At 38.5% G+C, this 20,827-nt stretch overlaps 1 protein-coding gene across 2 annotated transcripts in view; it reads left to right on the top strand.

Moving 5' to 3' along the window:
* The window catches only part of RFTN1 (raftlin, lipid raft linker 1), a 98,894-nt gene that overhangs the window by 56,101 nt on the left and 21,966 nt on the right, over window positions 1–20,827 (top strand). Inside the window, exons 5-6 of one of the 2 annotated variants that reach the window (XM_065628866.1) lie at window positions 11,020–11,443; window positions 15,535–15,738. In XM_065628866.1, the coding sequence (XP_065484938.1) occupies window positions 11,020–11,443; window positions 15,535–15,738 (628 nt within the window). The remainder of the gene's footprint in view (window positions 1–11,019; window positions 11,444–15,534; window positions 15,739–20,827) is intronic. The other variant, XM_065628865.1, reaches the window with a different exon arrangement.

The following is a 20,827-nucleotide window of genomic DNA, read 5'->3' as shown; positions in this document are numbered from 1 at the left end:
AATTCCTGGGCAATGAAAGAAGATGTATATGTACTTTACTGATGTATTGGTACTAGCACTCCTGTCTTTAGCTCTCAGGCAAAACAGAGATTAAAGATTTGCTCATCTGCTTTTTAATGAGCAAAGCTGACTTCTGAACTTCTGATCAGTGTTGCTCAGATCATTCTGAAGTTGTTGCAAGTCAGAGATGTTGCTTCTTAGATACTTCACTTTGTAATACTTTGACTTGTGTCTCATGTAAAATAGGGTAGCTTTTAATTACTTCCTTAGTTGCTCTTTATTTCTGTGTATCCTGTTAGCGTTTTTTTTTCATCCGAGGGTGTTATCCTGAATCTGCTGAGACAACTAAGGGAAGGAGAAACTAGGCTGACATCCCAAGAAAAGAGTTATTTTGGATACGTGGTCATATATGAATGCCAAATACGTTTCTCATGACCTTTGTTTTCCACATCAATCTGAATTACGTGCTCTAGAAGAACTGTAACAGGCAGAAGGTTTTACTCGTATGTTCGTATCTTTGCGGTGTTGGTGAAAAGTTAGGAAATTTACCTTTTCTTCATGTTCTAACATTTTAAAATTTAGGAAGCACATCTTTGTGTCCTTGGTTGCCTGCTTAATAATGCTCTTTGAGAAGGAAATTCTTGCATGTTAACGTTTTTTCAGTTTGACCCCATTGCAGAGGTTATATTTCTTGTCCCTGTGGACTCATTACCCTTCCCTAGGGAAGTATGATAAGCACAGAAAAGCGTGGTTCGAAAATGCTGCAGCTTAACTGAAATCCAAGTGCATCTTCCTTTTGTGTTCTTGATCAGACAAGGACCTCTCCCTGCTGGTCTGTCTTTATTTGACTCAGAAATGAGGACAACTTTTTCCAGCAAACCTAGGCAGTATGGATAAATAATTTGGCTTGCATTTTCAGAAGTGGACCAGTTCAGCTTGGAACACAACTGCCATCTTGAAACACCTCTGTAATGCTTATCTCACTGTGAAAGCCTTTGTCAAATCTGCTCATTGCCGTTCCCTCTGTTCATAGTCTTGGTGAACTTCAGTGAGTGAACAAATGCCAACAGAGGCACTAGCTCAAAAGCCACCAGTAACATGTCACTGCAGAGAGTGGTCCTCTGAACAGCTTCTGCAGTCCAAAGTACCCTAGAAAGAATTTCGACTCCTGCAGATGGAGTCACTTTGCCCGTAAGTTTGTTGACATTTATTTTCTAGTAATAGCATTGCTGGGCCAGGGAAGTGATGGGCCCTCTCAGACTTAAGCAAGTGGGACCTCAGGGAGGAATGTGCCAACAAAACACATTGCAAAGACGCTGCCACCCAGGTACTTGTTCTAGACTTGGCATCTGAAACAGTGACCACCAGTTCTCCCTGGTACAAAGGCAAGTTGCGTAGGGAATTGGACTGCTTTGAAAGAGTGGCCGTACAATGCTAACACTTGTAAAGAACTCATGGCCTACATTGCTGAAAGGATCTACCGTATTTGAGCCCGTTTGCCAGTTTTATGGAATATATTGCTGTTGCTGTAATTTTTCTAAACGTCTTTTAAAAAAAGAAAATAAGATCACGAGGAATTAGTACGTTTCAAGTGTTAGTTTATGTACTGGAAACTAATACACATTAAGCTGTAGCTGAACTCTGTGTACTCCTGAAAGGTGAGGCGTTTCTCAGAGGGGTTTGATCCTCCTGCCCGTCACCTGCCCTCGCTCCTTTGGAGGGAGCAGCAGGCAGGAGACTGGCTGAGCGGTTGGGAAGGAGCCACGATGCAGTCCGCGCAACCACAGGTTACTCTCACTGCTTGTTTTGCCATATCGATGTTTTTATCAAACCCTCTCCGGTTGGTGAAGAATTTTTATGTTAGCGTTGCTGGTCAAAGAGAGGTTAATTCTCCAGCTTCTTTTAAGATGCTAGGTAGAAGCAGGGCTCGGGGACTTCTGTTTAGGAGGACTTCTGTTTCTCCTACAAAATAAAAACTAAATGCCTATATGAATTCTCAAGAGCTTTTAAAATCTTTTCCATAGATGTTCCCAGTCAAGGGAGTGATTCAGCCCAGACTTGGCTCTTCACTTATTTCCTACATGTTTACATCAGAATGAACATTTGTCTGGTATCATCAAAACAAGGGACTTCCCATATCCATATAGTGTGTGAAAGTGATATTAAATGATTTTTGAACTCTCTACTTCTGAGTTTTAATACTCTCTTCAGCATCTAACTATGAAACAGCACGAAGATGCAGAATATGAAAAAATGTGTCATAGGACAGATGCATCCATAATAATATGTACTTTTTAATATATTTAAGTATTTGTGTTTGTAACAGTATGACAAGCAAAAGAGAAGACAAAAATCTGGAATTTCTTCGAAAAATAAATGTGAAAATTACTCATTTTGTATACTTTTTTACTTTTATTTATAATTGCTAAGAAAAATATTGTTCTTTTTGTAGCTGTTCCAGTATTTCTCACATTCCTGTATGTATCTTTTGTTTGTCATTTCTTGTTCTTCATGTCTAAATCTTTGGATTGAGATTTCTTTTTTAGAAGGAGCAAAGAGATACAGCTTATGTGTTCTGAAGAGCACTAGACTGCTGATGGATTTCTTGAGTCTGTTGCAGCCTTACAAGGATCTCTTCTGTGAAGTCTCTGATTGCTCTGCTGGTGCCAGGGTTCGTTAGACAGATATTGTAATCCAAAGCATTATTCTTTACTTCAGATATGTTTTAGTTGGCCTGTTCAGAAATGTCCTGCAGGGTACACAGTCAGAGCAGGTGGCGGTAAGAGACAGAAGAGGGGAAAAATTGAGCCTTTAATATTGCTCAGAGGATTGTTCTTCAAATGAATAAGCAGTTCAAATTTACTTTTGTGGCTAGAAAATGACCCCTCTAGAGTACTGTTTATTACCTAGGATTACTTATCTAGATGTGATCTCAACCTCTTCTAAAGTCGTTTCCATCCTTAAAACAAACCAAAAAAATCCCACTCCAAAACCTTGCCTCTCCAGGGTATTTGCAAACGAACAATACAACACTTATTTCTTTAGCACATTGTAATGAAAACCATTGCTGAGTATTTAGCTAACTGCTTTGTTTTCTGCGTGTTTTCAGTGCAAACAGAGCCTCTATTTTATTTTTAAGTATTTGGATCTTAGAAGTAGATATGGCCATGAAGCAGAAGTTGAAACTCCACATCAATGGTTCAGCTGTTTGTGATCTGCTGTGATAATATTTATTAAAGTGCATTTTGTTAACATTTTGTAAGTGTATATATAGCAAGAGATGGTAAAAAATAGCATATACTGTATTTTAAACAGACTGGTGTGAAGGGAAACATCTGTTCCTGGTTAAGCTTGTTTCAACTTGTGTTCTTTTGACTAAGCCCTCTAAGAGTGGTGTTGATATATATCTTCCATGAACGTCGCAAAACTATTTTCAGGACTCTCCCAGGAGCCTGGTCATGCTTTTATAATCCTTTGCCCCCAGCAGCTTTCAGAGTCATCCTCTTGACCAAGATAAAAATAGATGTTATAAAATCAGTAGTCAATGTTTCTAATAATCCCACTTCTGTCTGGTGGGAAAAATGACTTTTTAAAATAACAATAAATATGATAATATTTTATACTGTGCTAAAATAAGATATGAGCAAATTTTTGAAATTGTATTTTTGGCTGCAAGTAACAGATGGCTTGATGAAACAATGCGATTTTAAAGAAACACTCTTTGGTTTATATGAAGATAAAACAGTTCCCTGCAAATTAAAGGTAAAGTCTGTAAATTTGAGATTGAATTATTAATTTTTAAAATATTCCCATTGTCCTGAAGCTTTTAGTTTTTGTTTTCATTGCTTCGGACAGAGATGGACTAAACCTGTGTGCCAGTTTTGAACCGCCTTAGTGTTAACGACTGTTTTCTCGTGATCCACAAAGAACATTAAATTGTGTTCATCCAGCTAAAACGGTTGTTAGACACAGCACTCAGCCACCCATCTCTAAATCTTTATTTTCCCCTTGCTTGTGTTCATTCTCTAGAGCAAGCGCTTGGGACAGAGTTTCTACAGACGTTTTTCTGACTGTGTATCTCAAATGTTTGGGTTGAGTGAACATAGCTGGCTGCTCCATAGCAGCTTATCCCAGGTCTAAAGCAGCTTTTAGGGAATAAATCTTAAATGATGTGGATAAATTCGGGATTTCTTTTCAGAGTTTAGGGTGGAAGAACACAGGTACGTTCCATGGCCTTTGGGCAGGTACCGCAGTCGCTGAACCTTTGTAGCCTGTGTGCAGCAATGTTTGCCCTTTGCCAGCTCTGTGAAGGAACAGATGCTAAAATAAGACAATAATTTGAGAAGAATCATTGCACCCAAGACCACAGAGGATGAGCCAGTGTAGTTTCCAAGAGCTGTCATCTAGTGAGACAGGCTGAAAGGAAAAAGTGTACTTGCACCACACTTCGCTGCATGTTTAGTCTGGTTATATTGTTCTGAGGAATGAACATGCTGCCTTGGCTCCAGTAGCAGGAGACATATAGCTCGCTGTAACTTAATATCTCTTGGCAGCACTGTCCTAAGAGCCTGTCTTCTGTGTTATTCGCCATAGCAGGAGGTTGCAGTAGCTACTTGCTTCACTACATTTCTCCCTCTTCTGCTCACAGGTTTCAGTTCCCTTTTGCAGAGGCTGCTACCACTGAGCAGGTTGTAAAACTGCAAAGCTGGCTTTCTTTTTCCTGTTCAGTGCCTTGTTGTGCTCTGCCACAAATGCAGCGAGAGCTTCAAAGTGTCAAGTCAATGGTTCTGCTCAATGGGCTGCATACTGCAAAGAGAGAAAGGCAGCGTACATCTGTTTCTGCAATAAACTAATTACTTCTTAACTTTTGAGTTTGTCTTTGGACTCTATTATCTTCTCTTGAATCTTCCAACTTATTTCTAATACTCTTATCTCAAGTTCCTAAATGGTAAAGTTCTGTTCAAGGTTTTAACTGGAAGCGTCAATATAAGCACTGTCAACAACACTGCTTAAAGGATGACTCTGTGGTTTGGGATTATGGTAGCACTTTTTAAGGCGTCTCTCAACTGTTTGATCCCTGATGGTCTATTTTTTGTATTTGACAGTGAAAATACTTGGTAATTTGAAAGCTTGAATGCAGACTGGGACTTGACTTTCTAAAAGCTACATTTATATTTACTTATGTGAACATCAACTATCTGTCTCAAATTCAGAATTGGTGAGTGTAAACTTGAAAAGGTTAAAAATGTATGGGAAGTACAGGCTTAAATGACAGAGCATCCTAGTTGGAAAGGTTACATGGTTTGGAAATCTGCAAGTAGTGGAACAGAGCCTCAGGTTAACAGGACAGAGAAATGATGAGCAGTTGCTGCTTTACTGTTTGATGAGTAGAATTATCTTCTTTAGTAGCTCAGTAGCAGAGATGCAGAAATGCCAAAGTCACAAAAGTTTTGAGTCGTTTAGAAAGAGCTAAACCCCTTCTTCAGATCATTAGCTGAGCTTAATTGGTTTCAAAATAAGCAGTAAACTCTTGATGACTGCTTGTCTTCTCAGGAGGCAGCATGTGAGACCTACAAAAATATCAGAGGCAAACTAAAAGCCTGTCTTAATTTTAAACATCTGTTTTCCCAAATGAACAATCTGCAAGGGGGATGTTCAGTATTTGTGATGAAACATGTATTACTAAATATTAATGAAGAGGACACAGTTGGAAGACTCTGGTATTGAACATCCTTGTTCCAGCTCCTGGAATGCAGTACATAGCGTTCTTCTCAAACCACAAGATCGTGTTCCTTACATGAAGACCCTGGGTGCTATGTCGGTTGTCAAAGGAGATTTGCTTGTATCCTAAAAAGAAGGTAGAAAAATACAGCGATCTTGTTTCTGGTACACATTATGAGATCTAATGCCTCTAACATTGTTCTTTTAAAAGCAGCAACCAAATAAACAGACAGGCAAGAATTTATTTTATTGGCTAAGGCAGCCTAATGCTTGGCTTAAAAAAAAAGTTTAAGATAGCTCTGAGCAAAATTAACCCAGCTATTGTTTCCAAGGCCATATGTTTTCCCATCAGTAGGACTAAGTAGCAGTCTTTCCCTTAGTTTGCTGCAGAGCTAACTAAAGGCAGCTGACCATCAGAAGATCAGTTCATTGCACAGAGGGAATGTTGCCCTTTCTCCAAGCACATTTTTGCTCTGTGTGCTCTTCATAAATTGTTTCTGTTGTTTGTTTTTATATTAGCAAAAATCCCTTTTACTGGGTTTCTGTGGCATTCTTTCAGTATCTTGTTATATAACGAACCGTTTAGCAAACCTATTACTGAAATGTTCAGTCTTAATGCCTGGGTTTTGAAGGTGGGTTTTTCCCAGATCATCAGGAATTGTAAGCCTTGAGACCGTTTAGGACTGCTATGAACTGGAGTGCCCTGATGACATTAGTAAAACTGCTTTTCTTCTGGATGCATCCCAGAAATGTCCAGCTCCTGGCATGCAAGAGTTAAGAGAAATTCCAAACACTTATTAAATCATGTGTTTGAAGTTCCTTATCCAAGAGAGAGATCCTCAGTATTAAATTGCTGTGCATTATTTCCCATGTTTATTGATGTGGGTGGACTACTATCCTGAGGTTGCGGGAAGTTGCTTTGCTGTGTGCCATCCCATGAGAGAAATGTACAGAATATCCCTGTAAGCAATTACTGAAGCTGACAAAAGTACATGACGCTGTTCAGCATGGGATCTGTATCCCTGAGCTTCTGTATTTATAAGTAGTACTATCATGCTCACTATGAATAGGAGATTATTACAGAGCTGATAATGCAACAAGAAACACAGACTCACAAGGAATATGTGAACTGTACAATGAACTTGCCAAGTGTCTTTATTCTAAATAGATTTGAAAAGAAAGTCTGTATGTGGCTGTTCAAAATGAGCTTCCAACCTGGAATCTCTGCACTTCTTTCGTGGTTGTGAGGCCTATAGTTTAAAAACAAGTAGTTTTCAGAAAAGAGGATTTCATCATAGAGTCATTTTGTTTGGAAGAGACACTCAAGATCATCGAGTCCAACCATAACCTAAGTCTGGCACTAAACCATGTCCCTAAGAACATAATCTGTACATCTTTTAAACACCTCCAGGGATCATTCAGCCATACTGTTGCCAGGTGTGGTTTTACAGATCTTTAAATTAGACTGTCAGCCATTTTCTGATTAGGTAGGGAGCCTCCAAGAGAACCAGAAGTATTTAAAAAGATGGGACATAAATTTGCTACATCAACATAATGTTTAGTGGTGCTGCTTCATGCTGCTGATGGTTCCTTTTTTCCAAATGAACTATAAAAATAGCAGTCAGTCAGTTCTGAAATAAACAATAGCACTTGACAAATGTTGAGAAATGTTAACACAAGTGCCCCGGCTAAAATTCAATTAAGGTAGAGACATCAGGGTTGGACACGGTGCTTGTTCCTATTCCTGCTAGAGTTAGTAGGAGATTTGATATTTATTTCACAGATAGCAAAGGCTAAATCTGTCATTTTTTTCCCTTCAGAGAAAATGCCAGGTTTCTAATCAAGCAAATTATGGGGATGGCATTAAATTCTTTAACTGCCTCGGCCCTCTGTACACATGAAACTTCAGCCCTTCTTTAAGCAGGTTCTATTTTTAAACAGGCATAAATCCAATTTGTTGCAAGCCAGTTATAAACTAATTTGAATGTACCCACTTGGGTGTTTATCCAGATTGGAATAAATGAGTTAAGTTCTGCTTCCCTTGTTGAACAAGAACATCTTTTGTGATGGAGACCTGTTCTTGTATTTGTGGTTAATATAATCCAACCAGCACTTTATAAGGCAATAAAAATGTTTCTGTTCCTATCTGGGAAAGAACCAAAGAATTTTTTTTATTTATTTTAAAGTTTATTGGAATTTCCCTTTTAAAAAATTCCCAAGTTGTAAAGAACAAGCATGTAGCATATCTAAAATATGAAAAAGGTCAGTAAACCAGCTGAAATTAGTATGGATCACCTAATGGAAGGGCATTTTTAATCTAGCTTTTTTTCTGATGTGATAAATGGTGGAGATGCAGTTGTTCTCCTTTTTATGTTTCTTCCTCTTGTTTAGTCATACAACGTATTATGACAAGGACCTTTGTTAGTACTCTTTGTTAGCGCTCTAAACTGGCACATAAAGACAAGTAATTGTGGTATTTGTCCGATCCAGTGTATGTTCTGAGCGACTCCATCAAAATAGCATCAATTCTTCCCATTCAGTTCAGCTTTCCCCCTGCTTCCTCATGTGTGTTGCCCTTGTACTGATTCCCAACACCAGATCTGTTGAGATATTTTCCCAAAAGCTGGAACAGATGTATCTGTCTGTGTGCACCAGTGCAGATGCCCCGACGGGTCCAAAACCCACCGGTGGCTGCTAGAAACAGCCCTTCTGCCCTGTGTACCTCTTGGGTACCGCCTGTCCAGGCACTGAGGTTTGGGCTTCTTTAGGTCTGAGTTTTTGTTTTTGATAATTCAAATATTCAATATTTCAAATGCAGGAAACAGTATACATGTGAATGTATACTGGATGGCATAATTCATTCTGAATGTGGAGGCAACTAAAATTTTGTACTATTCAAGCTCTCAACAGGATGCTGAAAAATCAAATTCTCTTTGTTTGTAGTCTGAAGATGTTCAGGCTTTATACTTGATTTATGATGAGAGCTAGCCTCTTCATGGTTTTGTGGAAGGTTGGAAGGAAAGACCGTTTGCGTCTGCCGATACATCACTTTGCTGTTCTGCTGCTTACATTGCCGTGTTGATGTAACATCTCCTGCTAAATTTGCTTTATTGAAAACAACGGGATGCTTGGTTCTCCCTTGTGTAATTGGGAAAATTTGAAATACAGGTTTAAATAAGATTTTGTGTTCTGTATACTGCTGATTAACTTGTTGGGAAAGGACCTTGAAGATACAGTCTCTTTTTCCAATCCTTCTGCTAAACTATTAGGCTAATATGGCTCAGACTGTAATTCAGTCCTTAGTTACTTCTATTTCCATTCTGAAAACACGAGTCTCAGAAGAAAATCCTCAGGATCAGGTATTCCTTAGGACAAACACTATTTTTTTGAGTGAGCCAAGACTGTAAAACGTTACAACAGTAGCTATGAAAGCTTTTCTCATCCAAATCACAGCGTGGGAGAGCCTGGTATAGATTGACAAGCAGCCTTTATTGACCAGGACCAATGAAATTACTACATATGTACTGTCCTCAAACTCTTAACAGTTGTGTACTAGTTAAATTTCTATAATTAGCTGCCCTGCAACCTACTAAACAAATGTGGTGTGTCTGTAGATTAGTGATGAGGGATGAACTGAATTTGAAACTCTATCATTAACTGTATAAAAAAAGTATTTGTAAAGTTACAACAGGGAGTCAGGGCCATTAAGGAGATTCTGAATGCATCTATCGTTGGCATTCACTTAAATCTAGTTTAAAGCTAGTTACGTGCTTGCTTTCTTTGTAGAGAGAGATTCATTTGATCAGGATACTACTTCTAGCAGTATTTTTTTTGCTAAAGAAGACAATAACCTCCAGTGACCTTTGGTTAAGTCAGCATCCCATGTTCTCCGGGCTAAGGACCTGTGGAGACCCATGGCTTGTTTCTTGGAGAGCTCTGACAAAGTTCCTGTGATCACGAAATCAAGAGTTAATTTAACATAGAAAATATAACCATGGTTTGAAGAGGAAGTTCTTCTTGTTGATCACGTATCATCTGTAGGTTCGTGTGTTAGAAACAGTAACATGTTACCAGGAAGTAGATGATTCATTTTGGAAAAAAAAAAAAATCTGGGTAAGAAAGATGCAGAAATGGACTTCCTCTTATATTAAAGAAAAAAAGAAAAAAAAAGTTGTACAAGATTCTTCCTATTTACTTGCTCTTTAAAAAAAGGGCCTGAACTGTTTCACCTGAGTTTCATACTAAGTTGAGCCTCGGGAAATAATTAAGACACTTTAACTCTGGAATTACATGGTCTACAGAGAAAGTGCAATTATTTCTCTTTTCTCAAGGCATTTCTTTTTGAAATATTTATGTGTGCTTAGACTTTGTATTATATAAAGAGTATACGTTACTTGGAAACCTATCCTTTCCGGTGGGTCATTTTGATAAAGGCATCAGCAGACCCCCATGTTTTCACCAAAGTCGGGCTCTCGCTGCAGCTTCTCCTGGGTCTGAGGCACTGAGGCTGGTGAATCCAATGGATGGTGCATCTGGAGTGCTGGGTCTGCCTAAAAGAGATTTCTGTTTCTGCTTGGTCTTCAGCCTTCCTTAGCTAACACCAGTTTTATCAGATTGTCATTACTACTAGGCCAATGCTTTTTTCTTAAGATCTTTTGTGATTTGATTCCTTCATTTTCCTCAATAATAGGATCAATAATAGCACTCTTTAGTTTCCATTATTTTTCTTTGCTCATCTCACACCTTCTTCTATTCTGAGTTCTCTATCTTTCCAAAAGCAATGTATTAAAATAGCTTTGCTTTCACATACTCATTATGTGAAAGTTTGCCATTTGTGTCTCAATCCAAAGTAGGAAAAACAACAACTGTTGCTACAAAGGCGCATATAACAGAGGGAATTAATAACCCTTTCCTGGCATAAATCTCATAATCACATACTTAATGCAGCAGAAGGTGTAATATTAAGTCACTGACTTCATAAGGTTGATACTAAAACTTTGTGTGCATAATACCACTTCTAATACTTTATCCCTTGTGAATACATATGTAGGCATTTTCTTCCATTTTGTTTTGGATTTCCCCCTCTCACTTTCATATTATTTCGGATGATTTAGGGAGCTTTTCATCCTGTTTCTCTAGAATATAACTTTTTATGTAAATGTAACATGAGAATTTCCTGTGGTCGTGGACAGAAGTAGCAAAATGACATGCTAGCCGCCTTGAAGGATGTTATTTTCTGTATTTCTGTTTAGCTATGACAGCTTGACAGTTAAAAATCCAATCTTCTTTGACTTGTAGATTCAAGATGCTGCAAGTCAAGGCTTGAAATTCGTTGGAATTATACCTCAGTACCACTCCCAAAAGAACTGTCTTGTCAGCACCTCCCTGACACCCGCCAGTAACAACTCTGTGCAATCAAGAGATAATAAAAATGTTTCAAATTACCCCAAGAATCACGCTTCACCGGATGGCGAGAAAATAGATGCCATTAATGGATGCGATACTCCAGCCCTGAGTGAGGAAAGTGCTGACCAACGTGCCACATCCAGGGAGGGCTGCACAGGTGAAGGACAGGCTGACGAAGAGCTGACGCTCAAGTCTGCGGAGGGAAAGGAAGAACCGGCTCAGCGTGCAAACCCAAGCGTAACAGAAGTGGCAGACAAGCCAAACGGGCTTGCGGAGAATGAAACGCCAGCACGATGCTTAAAACCACTTACTGGCAGTAAGTATTGTAGTGACCTCTCATACATAAAAGCCAAGTTAAAATTGCCTCAATTATGTTCCCGGCTCCTTTGGCGAGTGGGGATGCGGGGAGGACCTTACCGCTGTAATAGCGAAGGAAAGATGCGCCAAATGAGCCACTTAACCTGATTTCAACACGGTTACACAGTTCACTACGACTGAGCTAAGTCAGACGGCAAATGAAGAGATAAACCGGTGCAATTTTTTTATGGCCCGTTCATTTGCCTGAGTGTAAAGACATACTTTTGTCTGCTGTTCAGCTGAATTGGTTCATTTCTGTATTTGTATCTTATCTCAATACCTTGAGAGCTCTTGATCTTTGTATCTTTTTTGTCCATTTGAATGAAAAGCTCTGCCAATGTGCCTGACAAGCTTTTGCAGCAATAGGGGAATAAGTCACAAAGCCTTATCACAGTTAGACCCCTTTGTAGCAGGTGAACAAATAGTTGAAATGAAACCACATCAGGAACAGCAGGAATATATGTGATCTGGACTCTGAAGTCTCCTCGTGTCCTATAGTCAGACTGGCGTCAGTGCTACAGTCAGAACTGTTATTACTGGAAAGCAGCAGTTATTGTTGTTAATGGCTCATGTTTGCTAATTCATTATAAAGGTCCTCTTGGTAATGGTGTTCCTAATAATTTGCCTTCCAATTCTCATTTTTGGTAAGGTTATTCTTATATCAGTTTTCTTTCTTTCTTTCTTTTGTTTCTTTGACAGATTTCTCCTCAGCTGTGTGTTCCACTTCTAAGTATCATTTTATGCCATCAAAACCCAAAAGTCTCAGCTGAGGTCTCAAAGTACCCTCTTTATGGTATTTGTTGCCCGGAGGTTACTTCGGTAGCAGGAATTGTGGTTCAAAATAGGATGCAGACCAGAGTAATTTAGAAAATGAAAAGTCATCAGAAAAAAAATATTCTTGCCCCATTTCTAGTATAAACCTCAAAATATTTGTCTTTCTCATATTTGCTTAAATCCTAGAAAACTGTGTGTATACTCATTTCTCTTACCACTTTGCTTACATTCCTTACAAGCTACAAATCTAGGTAGGGAATTCCCTCTACATTTCTTTCAGCGGGTACTGTCCTTGACTTTATTATCCCCATTCTTTTTGTCTTACATAGATTCAGTCAAACAATCCTACCCCTTTGGGGATTTTGTATATAGGACTGAGAATGACTTTGCATTGTACCTTCCTTGGACTATTGTCTCGGTTTCCGTTGCATTTTGGTGTAATTAGCGTTTTGCCATCAGATTTGGATCACACTGTAGTAACCTTGCACCATACTTTCTTCAACTTTTATTGGGCTAGGGGGCAGCCAGATTGGGTCAAAGCATAGCTATTATTTGAAAAATTTGTTCCAGTTTACACTACAATCTTACACATTATAAAACTTCCGTTAGTTTTATAGTTCTAAACTAGTTATCTCCAAGTCTAATCAGACCAGTTCTTTCTCTTTTTATATATGCTGTCTTTGAGAGAGTTAACCTAGTGAGTTTAATAATCTTTTTTGATGCTACTCTTCTCCACACTGAACAGTGGAAACCTTTCACTACAAGTAACCATGTTATTAATATTTCTGCTTAATGTGAAGCTGATCACCTCCAATCTTCCCAACTTCTGTCTGTAACACCCCAGGATTTAACTACAGCTGCTGATTTGCCAGATAAGAGGTTTTATTTTAAAAATGCCTCTAGTTTCCTTATTTATCTTTGTTTCTCTGAGTACTTTTGTACTTATTTATTTCTCATACAGTTTTTATTTTAATTGGCGAGTTATGCAAATATTTTCCAAGACTGAAGATCTGAGAAGGCAGTTTAATGTGACAGTTCATCTATAGTGGGATTTTTCCCAAACCTATTGCCTGTACAACACTGCTGATTTCTTTATTACTTTTGTATGAATTTCTGTTATTACAGCACTCCCTTTTCCTCCCATGGAAAATGTGTTTTAGTCTTTGGCACCAGTTCTCCATCCTTCCTTGGGAACATGAAGATGGAAAGCATCAGGTGTTCTTGGTGGTTTGTGCTGGAGTTTTTTTGTGTGGTTTTTTTTTTTTTTTTTCCTCCAGTTAGCCTACTTATTCCATCAGAAGTTACTACTCTTGAGCTCCTTCTTCCCTACATAAAACTTCAGAAGAAAATGCAATATTTCTTACTGTTTGTGGAATCTTAATTTTGTTCTTAATTTTAGGGTTTGTACTGTTCAAATGTTCTCTTTATGCTTCATTTTTTTTTCCTGACTATTTCGTAGTGCTCATTCACTTTCCCTTTTATTAAAGGGCTCTTCAAAGCAGTGTTGGAAATTATTTGCCTGTGAACAAGGCACAGAAATTCTAATGGTATGTCCAAAAGCGCTGTGTTATGTATGACCAAACTGAAGGTGTCTTTATCCGTGCTTGAGCAGTCAGGCTTGCTGGGGAAAAGCGTTGTCAACAGTGACTTGAACAGTGGTTGGGACTGATGTGCTACACAGTTAGGAATGGTGACAAACCAAGTCAGCCACTGAAAGACACATTTGAGCTGCACGTTGTCAACAGCCCAGTGTCAAATCCAAATTATCATCTCCCTATGGTTTTCCAGTTCCATGATCTGCTATTGTTGACACGTCTTTATACAGCAAAAAGATCTCAGTTTCCAACATGAGTCTGTTTTGGGGGTCAGAATTAAATGATCGTAGACGTTTTCTGTGTATGCTCCTCTGAGGTAGGGTTATCATAATGTTGTTCTTCTGAAACAAGTGGTAAACTGCAAGAGGATTTGTGTTAACAATTTATTCCTTTCTAATCGATTTGAATCATGGATCGTGTCTGAGATCATTAGGTCTATTTTTCATGTTTGGTTATATTGTGAGCTTCCTGCTCTCTTCGACTGCTGCCAGCCTGACTCTGAGCATCTCCCTTCTAATATCTTTTTCAATTTACACACTAGTTTTTGCTCAGTGATGTTTGTTAGAGAGCAATATAACATTTCTCTTGACATCTCTTTCTTCAATACTTGAGATTAGAATATAATAACTTGGAAACAAGAGGAGCTTATTGAATGAATGAATTTCATATAATGTCTTTACCTTTTATATTAATTTATTTTGGGAGAATTTTTAGCATTTGGAAGTCAATAGAAATTTTACCATTGATTTCCATGTCCATTAATAAGTAAAATAATAATATAAATTTTTTTTAGTGGTAATTTTATTGATGGTTGTACCCTTCTGAGAATTTGGAAGGTGTATCTGTACTTAAACTTGCTTCCAGTTTTAGAGCTGTGAAAGCTCAGCTTTGCTGTCAACAGTGACTTTTTTGGAATGGTAAGCCTCCATTAACTTCTGTGATGTACTAGAGGGGATATGGAGCAGAGTCTAGAAAACGCTCTCATTTGTAAGACCCTTCAAAATTCCACTTTCAAAATTCATTTGCTGTTGTGTTAATGTCTCACCTTGGCTCAGACTCAATCAGTGATCCAGTTCAAAATGGTTCATTGCATTTTCTTTAGATGAGACTCCTACTTGCTGTTTCCATGTCACTGCATTATCAAAACTAAGTTATTTAATACTTTAGTTTAATGGCTGTGATCTACAGAATGCAGTTCCTCCTAAATTTGCAGTAAGATTCTGTATTTGAACTGTCCTTAGTGTCACAGCTCTTTTAACAAGTCATTCAGTAGAAAATTAAAGGTGCCCTATGCCTTAATTTTTAGTGATTTTGTGACTGCTACAGTACTTACAGCAGTTTGTGGAGCATATTTTCCTATCTTGGTTTACACTGATAACTTCAGTAGGTGGGTTGTCCATTAGTACTCAGGTATTACCATCTTTACATGTTTTATTATCAACAATGAATCTATTATTAGTAACAAATATCATAGTATCAATCAAAATATTGTATTGGGTTTTGGGACCCTACTGTGTTGGACACTGCAGAAAGGTATTAAGGAGATAACCTCATCCCCAAGTATTTTTTGCAGTTGCACAGTGTAATCAGGCAATGGCAAACAGTGGGTTATACATTGTTTTAGCTGAAATATTGTGATAAGGTTGTTGCATTACTCCGTTTTTTTTAAACTTTTTGGTAGAAACGGAGATCTTCGTTCTCTTCAACAAGCCAAAAACCCCACAGAGATGCAGCCAGTATTACACAGTGACTATCCCTATGAGGATCTCCAGGAATGGGCAGACTGTCAACAGCTTAGAAGCAAATTGGCTGGAGCACATGACAGATCACTTCAGGAAAGGAGGCTCATTGGTAAACGCCATCTTCAGCCTTGGAATGGTAAATGGTATGGAAATTACAGAAAGCATTATGCTGTGATTATGTTCCTTTCTCCTCTAATAGAGGTCATTATCTTTGAAGAAAAGACATTTGGGACGTGCTTTAATACAGGCTTGGGGCAGATTTCTTTTAGATCAGCCTATTTCAGTGAAATGGAATGAAAGCATAAGAAATATTTTGGCATTTGAATAAGGAAAACAGATCATGTATTGTCTTTTATAAACATACTAGAGATGATCCTGTAATTGCAGAAATACACAGAGTTAATAAACAGTACCGAGTAAAATTAATTAAACTAATAAGATTGTAAAGCAGATGACGTAAATGGAAGAGTGGCTTTCTTCTTAACTCTTCAGCCACACGCTGCATCTAGGTCTGATTGCAGGTTAGTATAAGGACCCTCCAGTTTCATCTGGCCAACATGTAGTGAGTTACTCCCAGTTCTTGGAGAGATCCTTGCCACCTCAATGGCACAGTGTTTTACAGAATCGTCTTCTATGTTTGTATCCTCCTAGCTAGTGTGTTCGTATGAGTAATGGATAGACGTGGGTCTTAATTTAAGAAGAGAAGATTAAAAAACAGATTTTTGTCTGTTGTGAAAATGTGGCACTGAATCCATCTTAACACGGTAGCCAATCTGTACTGCACTCATGGCCACCATGGTGTCTCTGAAGACAAGGCTGTTGTACAAAGAAAGACTTTGGTGCATAGTAAAGATCTGAGAGACAAAACCAAGGGACAGTGAGAACAAACCAAGGGAAGTACTTTAACATAAAAATGTTGAAGTTACAGACAGATTAATTTTACTGGAAAATTATGTGACCATGGTTAAAGTGCTTATGGCTGAATCTTTCACCTAATTTTGGTTTGTTTTGCATTCTTCAAAAGGAATGTTGTAACCCATAGATTGGGCACTGCTACTAAGATTTGTGGCTTCGTGCCTCAAAATTATATGGGAACTGCTTCCAGAAAATCTTCTTCCCATTTCGCTGCTGGTCAGAATTCCAGGACCCATGATAAAACACAGTAATATGATTCGGTTCTGGTAAAAGCCAATCAGGAAATAAACAGGCAATCCTAATTTTTCATTTTGCAAGCAAGTAGCAAAAAAGGAAGGTCTAAAGTTCAGCTGATGGAATGCATTTACACAGCTTCCTGGAAGGCCTTGTAATTGCTAGTTTACTTGCTTAAAAACAAATGGTCATTTACTTTATGTGTATAAATTGCAACTCATAGAGGCAAATCTAATTGGCTTTATCAGACTCAGTGTTGTCTTTAATAAAAGTGCTTATCAGTGCACTCTAAAATGCTTTAAACACAGCATTTTTCTGTTATTTAACCTTCTAAAGTTCATTTACATAACAGAGGCATGGGGGAAGTTGTGTACTTGGATACCAGAGCGAGGAGTGCTGGAAAACTGCCTGCAGACACAGATAAAGTCGGTTTGAGTGATGACAGTAAAGTTTCAACATAAACAGGACAACAAATTTTATAAAAGTGGACAGATTCCAGATTAAGTTAGATTATTAATGGTTCATCTTCAATCTCTAAACATTTTTAATAGCATTTCACAGTTACAGGAAGAACAGGTTGAGAAGTCAAGAAGCTCAGAGTTAAGGTTTCTAAAAGTGTATTAATTAGAACGGTTACGTTAAAATGCCATGAACATAAACCATGCTATTAGAACGTTTGCTAAGAACATCTGTAAGTTGCCACCAATTGCAGTTAAATGTTTATGATTTAAATTCTAAAATGTCCCATGCTGCAGAGAAACAGAACGGCTTTTTCACTCAGACACCAACAAGTATGAAACAACCCAGGGTAGGGAGGAGGGAAGAAAGGGGGCTGAGGGCTTCTCAGCTTCTTACTTTTTTTCTTGTCTTCTATGGCAGCCTATCCAGTTCTTTATAGCTGGTCTCCTTATTCACTGATTAATACTCTTCCAAATTAACGTAATATTAGCATAGTTTCTTTAATTGGTTATATCACATTTCTCTGTACAGGGGGCTAGTTTTCTCTTTGGCTTAAAGCATGAATTCATTATTTTGCTTATTAGACTTAAAAGCACAGTTGTTATTATCATCTTCTTTTCCCCCTTGTCCTTGGAATGCCCAATGAAGTGAAGATTTCCAGACTGTCAGTAGTCATAAATCTGTTTCTTCCTTCTGCCAACAGTTTAATAATTAGTCTTTAAAATAGTTTTAAAGTTCCTTGATAGCAATTGTTTCTTTTTGCTTATCGTACCAGATAATTATAAACAGAGATATAACACAATTGCAAATTACAGTATGTAAACCATGTGGAGTTACACGACATATTAAATGTATTAAGATTTTGCTAGTAAGTTAGAAACAACGTGCTCTGTCTTTGAATGTTCTTATGTTGACATGTAACAGTTATTTAAATTTGGAGTTAAGTTATTTGCTGGTGTTTTTCATCCAACTCATGTTATTGCTGATTCTGCCTGTAGTCCCAAGTGTAAAGTGATCCTGCCTAGTGATCTAAAGTGATCGTAGGATTTCACCCTTGCCTTCCTCTAGTGAGAAGTGGAGGCTGTAGCAGCAAGCTACAGATGAATACCAGCACAAATGGAAAGGGCTTAACAGGTGGGGTCTCTTTCCTATAGCAGCAAGTCTCCAAACAGCAGTGTGAGGGGTAGAAGGGAGTAAAAGCTAAAGTTATATTTCAATGCCTTAACAGAGTAATCACAAGCCTGTTCATCTTTAGTTGTTTTGAACTGCAGATCTTTAAATGCCTGGCATTTCGTATTTGTTCTACTGTTCTGTCTGTGGATTTCCTGCCTTTCAAACTTAGAAAAAGCCAGCCAACCAACCAGAAAACATTGTCAGTACTTAAAGAAAAAGCAAATGAAACAAAACGTGAGTTCCTTCGAGGAGAAAAGTAGTCAGATTTTTAGGAGGTTAGATTGATTGTGTCTGTTACATTCACACTGCCTCTGACAGAGATGAACCAGTGATGCATTTGGTCAATTATAGTCACCTTATCCACTGAAGTCGCTGGGATTTTTATTATCCATATGTAATTATTTTTTTCTGCATGTACTGAAGGTGAAAAGATTCAGGAGGAGGGAGGAATATAAATGTGAAGCAAAGGCCAGCGTTCAGTTCGCATTTCACATAAAGCCACAGATAGCTGGTTTTCCTCATTGAGAGCAGCAGCAGCCTAAAGGTTAGTTTCCTAGATAAGGGGGATTTGTAGTTGAAAGGCAACAAGGGGAAAATTGTTGCCCACTAGGAAAGCTGTCATGTTAAAGTAAGAAATCTTTTCCTGTATACTTCTTGTAAATCAGAAGCAAGAACATCAAAATAGCTTTTTGTCAAATGAGCTACATCAAATATTTATACAACCCAGTGAAAATAGCTTTTTGTGCACAGTAGGATGCCTTAATAAAAAATGCAGTGGTAATGGAACATTTTCAGAGCAAGGACAGTGATTGTAACCTTTACATTCAGAGCTTTTTCTTTAAGAAAGAGTGAAGCTATGTCAGTTCAAGAGTAGAGATTGGGAAATGATACCACAAACAGCAAAGTCAAAATGGTTTGTTTCATTGGCATTCCTTACTGCCCTATTGTAAATGAACTAACATTTGAAATTACTTAAAGACCTTTTTAATGTAGGCTAAGTTCCAGAAGCTAAATATTTTTAGACAAGAGATTACCAAAAGAGAACAGCATACAACTGCATCACAGGAGATACCTTGCATGAGGAACAATGGAAAATGGGAAGACCAACTCACCATCTGAAGCTTTAGATGGCTGATCTTTGTAGATAGGTTAGGTAAGATTCAGCTGAATAAATGTAGGCAGCGCAGACTCTGCAGGTGTCTGCATATGAGTTGTCACACAAAATTGTAATTATAATCTCCGTTATAATCAATGGAGATCTAGGCGTAGACCAATATAGTAGAATTTGTGTTGTGATTCACCTCATCCTGCATCAAATATCTAAAAGAGATCAGATAGATTGGAGTGGGTGATTTGGTGACAGCAGGCCTAGATAAGACAGATATTCAGTGCCTCCTTCACCTTAGTCATCACTGACACAGTCTTCCAGGCCGCTGATCTTAGAGGCAAAGTTCATGGAGGTGCAGGACTAGCAGCAGTGGATGAAGATCAAGACAGGGATTGCTTGAGTTCCTGGGACCAAATGGTGTGCGTGCAGGGGCACTGGGACAGCTGGCTGATGTCATCACAGGGCCACTCATAGTCATCGTCGAAACGTCATGGAGATCAGGGGAGTTTTTCAACACTTGAGAAAGTCAAAGGTTGCACGCATCTTAAAAAAAAAAGCTAAAAGACAATCCAGAGACCTACAGGGTGATTGGTCAGCCTCACTTCATTCCTGGATAAATTGCCGAATGAGTCCTCTTGGAAAACATTTCTGGACATGAAGAAGAAAGTGATTTGGAACAGTCAGCATGGATTTAATCAGAGTAATTCATAACTTGGTGAAACTGATTGTCTTCTGTGATAAAATGACTGGATTTGTGGATGGAGGGAAATCAGTAGATGTCATTTTGGGTGAATTCATCAAGGAAGCGCAAGAGTGTCTCCCACAATATTTTTGTATACAAGTTAGGACCCTGCAGTCTAGATGGAAGGACAACTAGATGGGTAGAAAACTAGTTACATGGCTAGGCTCAGAGGGTTGTGGTTAGTAGGTCACACTTTACCTGGAGTAACAAGTGGAGTACCACAGAGATCTATCCTGGGACCTGTCAAGTTTAACAACTTTATCAGTGATGCAGAGGAGGCAACAGGATTTGCTTTTGTCACATTTGGAGATGATCCCATGCTCAGGGGTGCAGTTGATGTGCTTCGGAACTGAGCTGCCATGCAGAGGGAACTGGGCAGGCTGGAAGAACATGTTAACAGGAGCCTTTTGAAATTCCATGAGGACAAATGTTCTGCCTCTGGGAAGAGACAGGCCTTTTCACTAATCCAGGCTGGGGACTGCCTGGCTGGATGGCAGCTCTTTTGAAAAGGTCCTGGGGAATGTTAGTGGGCAGTAAGCTGGAGATGAACCAGTAGTATGCCCTGACAGTAGAGAAGGCAACAGTATGCCATGTCATAATG

Source organism: Caloenas nicobarica, chromosome 2 (assembly GCF_036013445.1).
Source record: "Caloenas nicobarica isolate bCalNic1 chromosome 2, bCalNic1.hap1, whole genome shotgun sequence".
NCBI lineage: Eukaryota > Metazoa > Chordata > Aves > Columbiformes > Columbidae > Caloenas > Caloenas nicobarica.
Note: the sequence above shows the minus strand (reverse complement) of the source record. Positions and strands in the feature narration are given on the sequence as shown.